We start from the raw sequence: 12,356 nt of genomic DNA, 5'->3' as shown, positions 1-12,356 counted from the left end.
GCCTTGCCTCAGTTGCCTTGCCTCAGTTGCCTTGCCTCAGTTGCCTTGCCTCAGTTGCCTTGCCTCAGTTACCTTGCCTCAGTTACCTTGCCTCGGTTACCTTGCCTCGGTTACCTTGCCTCGGTTACCTTGCCTCGGTTACCTTCCCTCAGTTACCTTGCCTCAGTTACCTTACCTCAGTTACCTTGCCTCGGTTACCTTGCCTCAGTTACCTTGCCTCGGTTACCTTGCCTCGGTTACCTTGCCTCGGTTACCTTGCCTCAGTTACCTTGTCCGAGTTACCTTGCCTCAGTTACCTTGTCCGAGTTACCTTGCCTGAGTTACCTTGCCTCAGTTACCTTGCCTCGGTTACCTTGCCTCGGTTACCTTGCCTCGGTTACCTTGCCTCGGTTACCTTGCCTCGGTTACCTTGCCTCGGTTACCTTGCCTCAGTTACCTTGCCTCAGTTACCTTGCCTCAGTTACCTTGCCTCGGTTACCTTGCCTCAGTTACCTTGTCCGAGTTACCTTGCCTCGGTTACCTTGCCTGAGTTACCTTGTCCGAGTTGCCTTGCCTCAGTTACCTTGCCTGAGTTACCTTGCCTCAGTTACCTTGTCCGAGTTACCTTGCCTCAGTTACCTTGCCTGAGTTACCTTGCCTCAGTTACCTTGCCTCAGTTACCTTGCCTGAGTTACCTTCCCTCAGTTACCTTGTCTCAGTTACCTTGTCCGAGTTACCTTGCCTCAGTTACCTTGCCTCAGTTACCTTGCCTCAGTTACCTTGCCTCAGTTACCTTGCCTCAGTTACCTTGTCCGAGTTACCTTGCCTCAGTTACCTTGCCTGAGTTACCTTGCCCCAGTTACCTTGCCTCAGTTACCTTGCCTCAGTTACCTTGCCTCAGTTACCTTGCCTCAGTTACCTTGTCCGAGTTACCTTGCCTCAGTTACCTTGCCTGAGTTACCTTCCCTCAGTTACCTTCCCTCAGTTACCTTGCCTGAGTTACCTTGCCTCAGTTACCTTGCCTGAGTTACCTTGCCTCAGTTACCTTGTCCGAGTTACCTTGCCTGAGTTACCTTCCCTCAGTTACCTTGCCTGAGTTACCTTCCCTCAGTTACCTTGCCTCAGTTACCTTGTCCGAGTTACCTTGCCTCAGTTACCTTGCCTCAGTTACCTTCCCTCAGTTACCTTGCCTCAGTTACCTTGCCTCAGTTACCTTCCCTCAGTTACCTTCCCTCAGTTACCTTCCCTCAGTTACCTTGCCTCAGTTACCTTGCCTCAGTTACCTTGTCCGAGTTACCTTGCCTCGGTTACCTTGCCTGAGTTACCTTGTCCGAGTTACCTTGCCTCAGTTACCTTGCCTGAGTTACCTTCCCTCAGTTACCTTGCCTCAGTTACCTTCCCTCAGTTACCTTGCCTCAGTTACCTTCCCTCAGTTACCTTCCCTCAGTTACCTTGCCTGAGTTACCTTCCCTCAGTTACCTTGCCTCAGTTACCTTGCCTCAGTTACCTTGCCTCAGTTACCTTGCCTCAGTTACCTTGCCCGAGTTAGCTTACCCGGGTTAGCTTGAGCGAGTTAGCTTGCCTAAACTGGAAATAACTGTTTCCAGACCAACAGGAGAGGAGAGTCTGGTGTGTTGCAGACAGCTGAGCTGTGTAGTGAGCTAGCGTCTGGTCTGGGTAGTTCATATATTCACATAGACTAACACACCTACAATGTAAAACAATAACGGACAGGTTCCCTCATGTCAAAGTGGCTTGTTGGCTGTAAAAGCCCATTCTCAGAGTCTAGCTGAGTGTAAAGCCTTCCGCATTCCTCGGCTAGCCTAGCGCCTAGCTAACTCGGGCAAGGTGAACCCAACAAGTAACCTCGACGTTCGCTTGAAACTTTTGAAAAAAAAGCATGCAACAGCACTGTTTGTCCATTATGAGACGCCGTAGCCAGTATTCACAACCTCAAAATAGTCCAAATGAATCTAAGATAACTCAAGAAATCTGTCATTAATATTTACGTTTTTTTCCCGAAGAGATCTTAGTCACACAATTGTATATCTAACTAGGATGTTTGGTGCAGTATTTCTCAAGTGGAAAAATGTGTATGAAAACGAGTCGTCTATAATTGAATGACAACAAACACTTAATTGAAGAATCCCTACTGTTGACCAATCAAGCGACGAAGGGGTGTACACGTCGGTTTACGAATTTTGGCTTGCCGAGAGAGAGAGAGAGAGAGAGAGAGAGACAGAGACAGAGAGAGAGAGAGAGAGAGAGAGAGAGAGAGAGAGAGAGACAGAGACAGAGACAGAGAGAGAGAGAGAGAGAGAGAGAGAGAGAGAGAGAGAGAGAGACAGAGAGAGAGAGAGAGAGAGAGAGCGAGAGAGAGAGAGACAGAGAGAGAGAGAGAGAGAAAGAGAGAGACAGAGAGAGAGAAAATGTGTGTGAACGAACAGCAGAAAAAAAGCATTGCTGAAGGCCACAACGAACAAAAATGTCACAAAATTTCATCATAATAGGAACTGTTTCTGATGGGAAGCATGATGGGGCCTTGAGGTAGCCCTACTCTGCTATATCTTTAGAGGAATGCTCGACTCTCACTCTCACTGAAAACTCACAACAACATCCCCTTCCTTCCTACTTCCTTCCCCCAAAGTCAATCAACCAATCAGCAGAGCACTCTAAGAACTGTTAAATATCATAAATCACTCATCACCAAAACCACTGCAGGAGCACAGCTAGAAAGAAAACAAATCAAATGAATTATTTTAAACTCTGTGTGTGGTTGTGTGTGGTTGTGGTATGTGTGTTTGGGTGTGTGTACGTGTTTGACCAGAAGTCCCCACTAGAATAGTAAACAAATACAATTCTGACCAACTGGGGACATTTTGTTAGTCGTCACGACGTCAAATACTGTTTCTAGGGGGTTTAGGGTTCAGGTTAGAATTAATGTTAGAATTAATGTTAGGGTTATAATTAATGTTAGGATTAGTGTTAGGGTTAGAATTAAGGTCAGGATTAGTGTTAGGGTTAGAATTAAGGTTAGAATTAGTGTTAGGGTTAGAATTAAGGTTAGAATTAGTGTTAGGGTTAGAATTAAGGTTAGAATTAGTGTTAGGGTTAGAATTAAGTTTAGAATTACATTAAGGGTTAGGGTTCAGGTTAGAATTAGTGTTAGGGTCAGGAGCTAGGGTTAGTTTTAGTTTTAAGGTTAAGGTTAAGGTTAAGGTTAGGATAAGATTACGGGTTAGAGTTAGGTTTAGGGAAAATAGGATTTTGAATGGGACTGAATTGTGTGTCCCAACAAGGTTAGCTGTACAAGACTGTGTGTGTGTGTGTGTGTGTGTGTGTGTGTGTGTGTGTGTGTGTGTGTGTGTGTGTGTGTGTGTGTGTGTGAGATTAGGGATGTGAATGGAGGAATGTTATGCGTTTAATTTGTTTAAGAGGCAGACATATCTGTAATTACATTACGCTGAGTAGGGCAGACAGCTGCAACACAAACACACCAGTCACACACACAAACACACCAGTCATACACACAAACACCCCAGTCACACACACAAACACCCCAGTCACACACACAAACACCCCAGCTTTGCGCAGTAACCATCCCACTCAGCGCATATAGCTACAGACCGAATGACGTCCCTTAAAAAAGTTGGTGCATTGGCGAATTTTGGAAACGACCTGAATATGAATAACCTGCAGCCTGTTGACATTTAAATATAATGTATAAATATGATCGATAATATTAGGCCTAACTCGACTACTAATATAGGCATGATCAGTCACTGGCACACGACTACAGTGAGACAGAAATAATAACCTACAGCGGACCCTATTTATCCACAGATTGTCATGACTACAGTTAACCATGACCTGAGAAATTACAAGCCCTTGTCCTCGAATACACACACACACACCGAGATGACCATAGTCATGAATCACAGCCGACCGTTTAGTACTTTATATACCGTTATTCGGCCTCAAGGTTAAATTAATGTAACGGTTTCTTAATTCTTCCAACCCAGGTTTAGGTTCATATAGGTTTCGCGGAGATGAACTCAATGTAGCCTAACGGTATCTTCCAGCCCTGTTGGGTTAAGGTTAGGTTAGGTTAAAATAGCAATGCGGAGAACCCCCTACTGACTGACCTGCCAAGCGCCTCTCCCGGACATTCCTCCACAGTAGATCCCAAGCCTTGGACGTGGAATCCCGCAGCTGCTCGCTGATCGACCGGCGCAGCTGGAGCTTAGCAGATTTACGTTTCGTCGTCATATTAAACAACGACACATAATAATAATAAGAATAAGCGACCCGGTTTCCACACACATATAGGCTACAACGACACCGAAAACAGTTATTCCGTATTATTCCCGTGGTGAATGTCTAAGCTGGTTGCGCACCGGCTGCCTGCGGCAAAAAGTCGTCACCTGGTTCGCTGCTGGCTCGAGCGCTGCGTCACCTTGCTGCACCAAGAGAGAGAGAGAGAGAGAGCGCGCGCGCGATCTGAATACAGGGCAAAGCCGTATTAAAATAACAAATGTACTCTATTTTCGGTTCACGCTTTAGTATATAACCTAACTGTAATGTCCGTGGTTCTTCTATTCCTCGCTGTGAATGTATGTACGGCAGATGTTTCAGGTCATCCTGGATACATACAGGCTCTGTCTGTCTGTTCTGTGTCAATGCCAGATGTGAGGGGGTTTGAAGTTTCCTGCTGCTCTCATTGCAGAATGCATACTCTCTCCTTCTCTCTCACTCTCTCTCTCTCTATCTTTCTCTCTCCCCCCCTTTCTCTCTCTCCCCTCCTTTCTTTCTGCTCTCTCTTTCTCTCTCTCCCTCTAGCCCCCTCCCTCTCTCTCTTTCTCTCTCAGACAAGAACCTCTGTCAGCGTCTGACTGGACGACACACACACACACACACACACACACACACACACACACACACACACACACACACACACACACACACACACACACACACACACACACACACACACACACACACACACACACACACACACACACACACACACACACACACACAGTCCTCTTGAGGTTGGTCAATGATGGAAAATGCATTGCTTTTTAGACATATAAACTCAGCAAAAAAAGAAAAATCCCTTTTTCAGGACCCTGTCTTTCAAAGATCATTCGTAAAAATCAAATAACTTCACAGATCTTCATTGTAAAGGGTTTAAACACTGTTTCCCGTGCTTGTTCAATGAACCATAAACAATTAAAGAACGGTCGTTAAGACACTTCCCAGTTATGAAAACTTAGGACACTAAAGAGACCTTTCTACTGACTCTGAAAAACACCAAAAGAAAGATGCCCAGGATCCCTGCTCATCTGTGTGAACGTGTCTTAGGCATGCTGCAAGGAGGCATGAGGACTGCAGATGTGGCCAGGGCAATACATTGCAATGTTTGTACTAAGACAGCTCTACAGGGAGACAGGACAGACAGCTGATCGTCCTCGCAGTGGCAGACCACGTGTAACAACACCTGCACAGGATCGGTACATCTGAACATCACACCAGCGGGACAGATACAGGATGACAACAACAACTGCCTGAGTTACACCAGGAACACACAATCCCTCCATCAGTGTTCAGACTGTCCGCAATAGGCTGAGAGAGGCTGGACTGAGGGCTTGTAGGCCTGTTGTAAGGCAGGTCCTCACTAGACATCACTGGCAACAATGTCCCCTATGGGCACAAACCCACCGTCGCTGGACCAGACAGGACTGGCAAAAAGTGCTGTTCACTGACAAGTCGCGGTTTTGTCTCACCAGGGGTTATGGTCGGATTCGCGTTTATTGTCAAAGAAATGTGCGTTACACTGAGGCCTGTACTCTGGAGCGGGATTGATTTGGAGGTGGAACGTCCGTCATGGTCTGGGGTGTCACAGCATAATTTTTGTTGTCATTGCAGGCAACCTCAACACTGTGCGTTACAGGGAAGACATCCTCCTCCCTCATCTGGTACCCTTTCTGCAGGCTCATCCCGACATGACCCTCCAGCATGACAATGCCACCAGCCATACTGCTCGTTCTGTGCGTGATTTCCTGCAAGACAGGTATATCAGTGTTCTGCCATGGCCAGCGAAGAGCCCGGATCTCAATCCCATTGAGCACGTCTGAGACCTGTTGGATTGGAGGGTGAGGGCGAGGGCCATTCCCCCCAGAAATGTCCAGGAACTTGCAGGTGCCTTGGTGGAAGAGTGGGGTAACATCTCACAGGAAGAACTGGCAAATCTGGTGCAGTCCATGAGGAGAATATGCACTGCAGTACTTAATGCAGCTGGTGGCCACACCAGATACTGACTGTTACTTTTGATTTTGACCCCCCTTTGTTCAGGGACACATTATTCAATTTCTGTTAGTCACATGTCTGTGGAACTTGTTCAGTTTATGTCTCAGTTGTTGAATCTTGTTACGTTCATACAAATATTTACACGTTAAGTTTGCTGAAAATAAACGCAGTTGACAGTGAGAGGACGTTTTTTTGTTGTTGCTGCGTTTATATATATATATGGCTATATTAGCGTTTGTCATATCACACAACTCTGACTATAAACAGCACGTGTGGCTGTGAGTGGAGACCAGAGGGAGAACATTATTCGTTGATTATTACACAATGTATTGCGACCAGGAGGGTCCACCTGTATACAGTTGAGAGATAAACTAATTAACTCAAGAGAGTCATAATAAAACCTGAATATGATGATCCTGATTCTAGGAGGGTGTGTCATCTATACAGGAAGTCGGGTTAACAGGTGATGATCCTGATTCTAGGAGGGTGTGACGTCTATACAGGAAGTCAGGATAACAGGTGATGATTCTAGGAGGGTGTGTCGTCTATACATGTAGTCAGGATAACTAATTCTAGGAGGGTGTGATGTCTATACAGGAAGTCAGGATAACAGGTGATGATTCTAGGAGGGTGTGATGTCTATACAGGAAGGCAGGTTAACAGGTGAGGCTGAGCTAAATTACAGGTAATGTCTGAACTCTAAGGGCTGGTTTTCCTGAAAATCACTTTCAATGGAGATTCTCCATTATGATTAAACAAGGCCATGGAAGTTTGAAACTCTCTCTGTCAGTGTGCCAGGAAACATCTCCTTTCAGACACATGAATCAGCGTTATCTGTCCTATATCCTCTCTGAAACTAAGTCATCCACCCAACCTACAGTATAGGATGTATGTGAATGGTATCCCTTAGTCTAACCCTGGCTGTGTGCTGCCAGGAATGTCTGTCTCTCTCTCTCTCTCTCTCTCTCTCCCTCTCTCTCTCTCTCTCTCTCTCTCTCTGTCTCTCTCTCTCTCCCTCTGTCTCTCTCTCTCTCTCTCTCTCTCTCTCTCTCTCTCTCTCTCATCAGACATCCTTTGTGTGTGCGTGAGCGCGCGTGTGTGTGTGCTTGCGTGCGTGTGTGTGTGTATGGAAAGAGATACCAGGTAACAGAGCAGATGTCAGAGGTATAACATGTTTAGATATTAGTCCTATAGGGATATTATGAAGTGTGATCTGGAGAGAGACAGTTTGGTCTAAACTCCTAAAGCATATACTGTACACTACCTCAACACCGTCACATCTACCTCAACACCATCACACTACCTCAACACCGTCACATCTACCTCAACACCATCACATCTATCTCAACACGTCACACTACCTCAACATCATCACACTACCTCAACACCGTCACATCTACCTCAACACATCTACCTCAACACCATCACATCTACTTCAACACCATCACCTCACCTCTACCTCACCACCATCCCCTCTACCTCAAAACCATCAGGAAAGGAGAGAGAGGAGGGGTGATGAGAAGAGAGGAAAGGAGAGAGAGGAGGGATGATGAGAGGAGGGGTGATGAGAGAGGAGGGGTGATGAGAAGAGAGGAAAAGAGAGAGGGGAGGGGTGATGAGAAGAGAGGAAAGGAGAGAGAGGAGGGGTGATGAGAGGAGAGGAAAGGAGAGAGAGGAGGGGTGATGAGAGGAGAGGAAAGGAGAGAGAGGAGGGGTGATGAGAGGAGAGGAAAGGAAAAAGAGGAGGGGTGATGAGAAGAGAGGAAAGGAAAGAGAGGAGGGGTGATGAGAAGAGAGGAAAGGAGAGAGAGGAGGGGTGATGAGAGGATGGGTGATGAGAAGAGAGGAAAGGAGAGAGAGGAGGGGTGATGAGAAGAGAGGAAAGGAGAGAGAGGAGGGGTGATGAGAGAGGAGGGGTGATGAGAAGAGAGGAAAAGAGAGAGGGGAGAGGTGATGAGAGGAGAGGAAAGGAGAGAGGGGAGGGGTGATGAGAGGAGAGGAAAGGAAAGAGAGGAGGGGTGATGAGAAGAGAGGAAAAGAGAGAGAGGAGGGGTGATGAGAGGAGAGGAAAGGAAAGAGAGGAGGGGTGATGAGAAGAGAGGAAAGGAGAGAGAGGAGGGGTGATGAGAAGAGAGGAAAGGAAAGAGAGGAGGGGTGATGAGAGGAGAGGAAAGGAAAGGAGAGAGGAGGGGTGATAAGAGGAGAGGAAAGGAAAGAGAGGAGGGGTGATGAGAGGAGAGGAAAGGAAAGGAGAGAGGAGGGGTGATAAGAGGAGGGGTGATGAGAGGAGGGGTGGTGAGAGGAGAGGAAAGGAAAGAGAGGAGGGGTGATGAGAGGAGGGGTGGTGAGAGGAGGGGTGATGAGAGGAGGGGTGATGAGAGGAGGGGTGGTGAGAGGAGGGGTGGTGAGAGGAGGGGTGATGAGAGGAGGGGTGATGAGAGGAGGGGTGATGAGAGGAGGGGTGGTGAGAGGAGGGGTGATGAGAGGAGGGGTGATGAGAGGAGGGGTGATGAGAGGAGGGGTGGTGAGAGGAGGGGTGATGAGAGGAGGGGTGATGAGAGGAGGGGTGATGAGAGGAGGGGTGGTGAGAGGAGGGGTGATGAGAGGAGGGGTGATGAGAGGAGGGGTGGTGAGAGGAGGGGTGGTGAGAGGAGGGGTGATGAGAGGAGGGGTGATGAGAGGAGGGGTGGTGAGAGGAGAGGAAAGGAAAGGAAAGGAATGAGGCACACACCAAACAGCAGACACTCAAACACACACACACACACACACACACACACCGACAGGTCTTTTAGACCAGCGGAGCACCAGAATAACCCAGATGTGTAACTGAAACCCGTGAGGTCTAGAGCAGAGACAACATGGTTACCAGGGGTCGACTCACACACACACGGTGACCTCAGGGTCTCTGTGCAAATATTCCATGAATGAGGACAGATTAGGACCATTTAACACTTTAGCAGCTAAAGGACATAGACATATCAGACTAGCATATCAGACTAGCATATCAGACTAGCATATCAGACTAGCATATCAGACTAGCATATCAGACTAGCACATTAGACTAGCATATCAGACTAGCATATCAGACTAGCATATCAGACTAGCATATCAGACTAGCACGTTAGAGTAGCATATCAGACTAGCATATTAGACTAGCATATCAGACTAGCATATTAGACTAGCATATTAGACTAGCATATCAGACTAGCATTTTAGACTAGCATATCAGACTAGCATATTAGAATAGGATATTAGACTAGCATATCAGACTAGCATATTAGAATAGGATATTAGACTAGCATATCAGACAAGCAAAAAGCCTAGCATATCAGACTAGCACATCAGACTAGCACATCAGACTAGCATATCAGACTAGCATATCAGACTAGCATATTAGACTAGCATATCAGACTAGCATATTAGACTAGCATTAACTCCCTCTGCCAGAACTGGAGGGAGAGGAGTGGGAGGAGAAGAGAGAGGAGAACAAGTGGGACAGAGGAGAGAGAGAAAGGATAGGAGTTTGTCTCACTCTCTCTCTCTGATTTCTGACAGACTGAAGGCCCAGAGGAGAAGGGAGGAGGAGAAAGGTGAGACAGAACCGGAAAGAGGAGACAGAAGGGAGAGAGGAGAGAGAGAAGAGATGGAGAAAGAAAGGGAGGGAGGGAGGGAGGGAGGGAGGGAGGAGAGAGAAGGACAGGGGGAGGGAGGGAGGGAGGGAGGGAGAAGAGATGGAGGGAGGGAGGGAGGGAGGAGAGAGAGAAGGACAGGAGGAGGGAGTGAGGGAGGGAGGGAGAAAATGGTCTTGAGAAGAGGGGCCCAGAAAAGCCAGAACACTCCCTCCTCTGTCTCTGTTGACCATATCCAGGTCACAGGTCAAGCCTTCATGAGAAACACACTGAGAAGACTCTCAGTAACAGCCAATCAAAACTTACTCACACAACTATCAGCCAGTCATAGTACCTCTGGCCATGGTCCAGACAAAACTCACCTGATCTGTGTTTCAGACCAAATATACTGTGTGTGAACCTCATCTAGAACCTAAAAGGGTTCTTTAGCTGTCCCCATAGGATAACCCTTTTTGGTTCCAGGTAGAACCCTTTTGGTTTCAGGTAGAACCCTATTGAGTTCCAGGTAGAACCCTATTGAGTTCCAGGTAGAACCCTTTTGGTTCCAGGTAGAACCCTTTTGGTTTCAGGTAGAACCATTTTGGTTTCAGGTAGAAGCCTATTGAGTTCCAGGTAGAACCCTATTGAATTCCAGGTAGAACCCTATTGAGTTCTGGGTATAACCCTTTCGGTTCCAGGTAGAACCCTTTCCCAGAGGGTTCTAAATCGAACTGAAAAGACTTGGAAACAAAAAGGGTTCTCCTATTGGGTCATAAATGAACATTGTTTTTCTAAGAGAGCGTGTGGGCGTGTACCTGACCAGTATGGGCGTGTACCTGACCAGTATGGGCGTGTACCTGACCAGTATGGGCGTGTACCTGACCAGTATGGTGTGTACCTGACCAGTATGGGCGTGTACCTGACCAGTATGGGCGTGTACCTGACCAGTATGGGCGTGTACCTAACCAGTATGGGGGTGTACCTGACCAGTATGGGCGTGTACCTGACCAGTATTGGCGTGTACCTAATCAGTATGGGCGTGTACCTGTGTGTGCCCCTGACCAGTATGGGCGTGTACCTGACCAGTATGGGCATGTACCTGACCAGTGTGGGCGTGTACCTGACCAGTATGGGCGTGTACCTGACCAGTATGGGCGTGTACCTGACCAGTGTGGGCGTGTACCTGACCAGTATGGGCGTGTACCTGACCAGTATGGGCTTGTACCTGACCAGTGTGGGCGTGTACCTGTGTGTGCCCCTGACCAGTATGGGCGTGTACCTGTGTGTGCCCCTGACCAGTATGGGTGTGTACCTGTGTGTGCCCCTGACCAGTATGGGCGTGTACCTGACCAGTATGGGCGTGTCCATGACCAGTATGGGCGTGTACCTGTGTGTGCCCCTGACCAGTATGGGCGTATACCTGACCAGTATGGGCGTGTACCTGTGTGTGCCCCTGACCAGTATGGGCGTGTACCTGTGTGTGCCCCTGACCAGTATGGGCGTGTACCTGACCAGTATGGGCGTGTACCTGACCAGTATGGGCGTGTACCTGTGTGTGCCCCTGACCAGTATGGGCGTGTACCTGGAGAGGAATCTGATCCGGTAACATTTACAGTACCGGGATTAGGAGGGATTATTTTAAATCGTCATGACGACAGAAATACTGTTCTCATGTGCCTGTCCTGTCATAAATGGCACCTTATTCCCTTTATAGTGCACTGCGTTTGACCAGGAGCCGTTACCAGGTGTACCATTCGGGACACAGACTGTGTGTTTTCTCTCTGATGAGATATTATTGCTAGTAGCCGTCCCTAAACCTCGGAAAAAAGAGTTCAGGTCAGTCGATGATTAATAAACATCAGAGGGGAAGGAGAAGTAGATGAACCAACTCTTCTCTATAGGACTCCACCTCTTTCTCTCACCCTCTACCTCTCTCTCTCCCTCTCTTACCCCCCACCTCTCTCTCTCTCTCCCTCTCTTACCCCCTACCTCTGTCTCTCTCTCTTACCCCCTACCTCTCTCTCTCCCTCTCTCTCTCTCTCCCTCTCTTACCCCCTACCTCTGTCTCTCTCTCTCTTACCCCCTACCTCTCTCTCTCTCCCTCTATTACCCCCCACCTCTCTCTCTCTCCCTCTCTTACCCCCTACCTCTCTCTCTCCCTCTCTTACCCCTATCTCTCTCTCTCTCCCTCTCTTACCCCTACCTCTGTCTCTCTCTCTTACCCCCTACCTCTGTCTCTCTCTCTCTTACCCCCTACCTCTCTCTCTCCCTCTCTTACCCCTATCTCTCTCCCTCTCTTACCCCCTGCTCTCTCTCTCTCTCTCTCTCTCTCTCTCTCTCCCTCTCTTAACCCCTACCTCTCTCTCTCTTCCTCTCTCTCTCTCCCTCTCTTACCCCCTACCCCCTACCCCCTACCTCTCTCTCTCTCCCTCTCTCCCTCTCTTACCCCCTACCTCTCTC

General features: G+C 48.0%; 1 protein-coding gene across 2 annotated transcripts in view; it reads right to left on the bottom strand.

Annotated features, from left to right (window-relative positions):
- Positions 1–12,356, bottom strand: part of LOC139387909 (stAR-related lipid transfer protein 13-like) — a 111,693-nt gene that overhangs the window by 67,525 nt on the left and 31,812 nt on the right. The window contains exon 1 of one of the 2 annotated variants that reach the window (XM_071134269.1): positions 4,125–4,409. The exons of the other annotated variant lie outside the window; for it this stretch is intronic. Coding sequence (XP_070990370.1) covers positions 4,125–4,248 — 124 coding nt within the window. The 5' untranslated portion in view covers positions 4,249–4,409. Of the gene's footprint in view, positions 1–4,124; positions 4,410–12,356 lie in introns of those variants that run through there. 2 annotated transcript variants of the gene reach the window in all.

Source organism: Oncorhynchus clarkii, chromosome 29 (genome assembly GCF_045791955.1).
Source record: "Oncorhynchus clarkii lewisi isolate Uvic-CL-2024 chromosome 29, UVic_Ocla_1.0, whole genome shotgun sequence".
NCBI lineage: Eukaryota > Metazoa > Chordata > Actinopteri > Salmoniformes > Salmonidae > Oncorhynchus > Oncorhynchus clarkii.
This window is presented reverse-complemented; position numbering and strand designations above follow the sequence as displayed.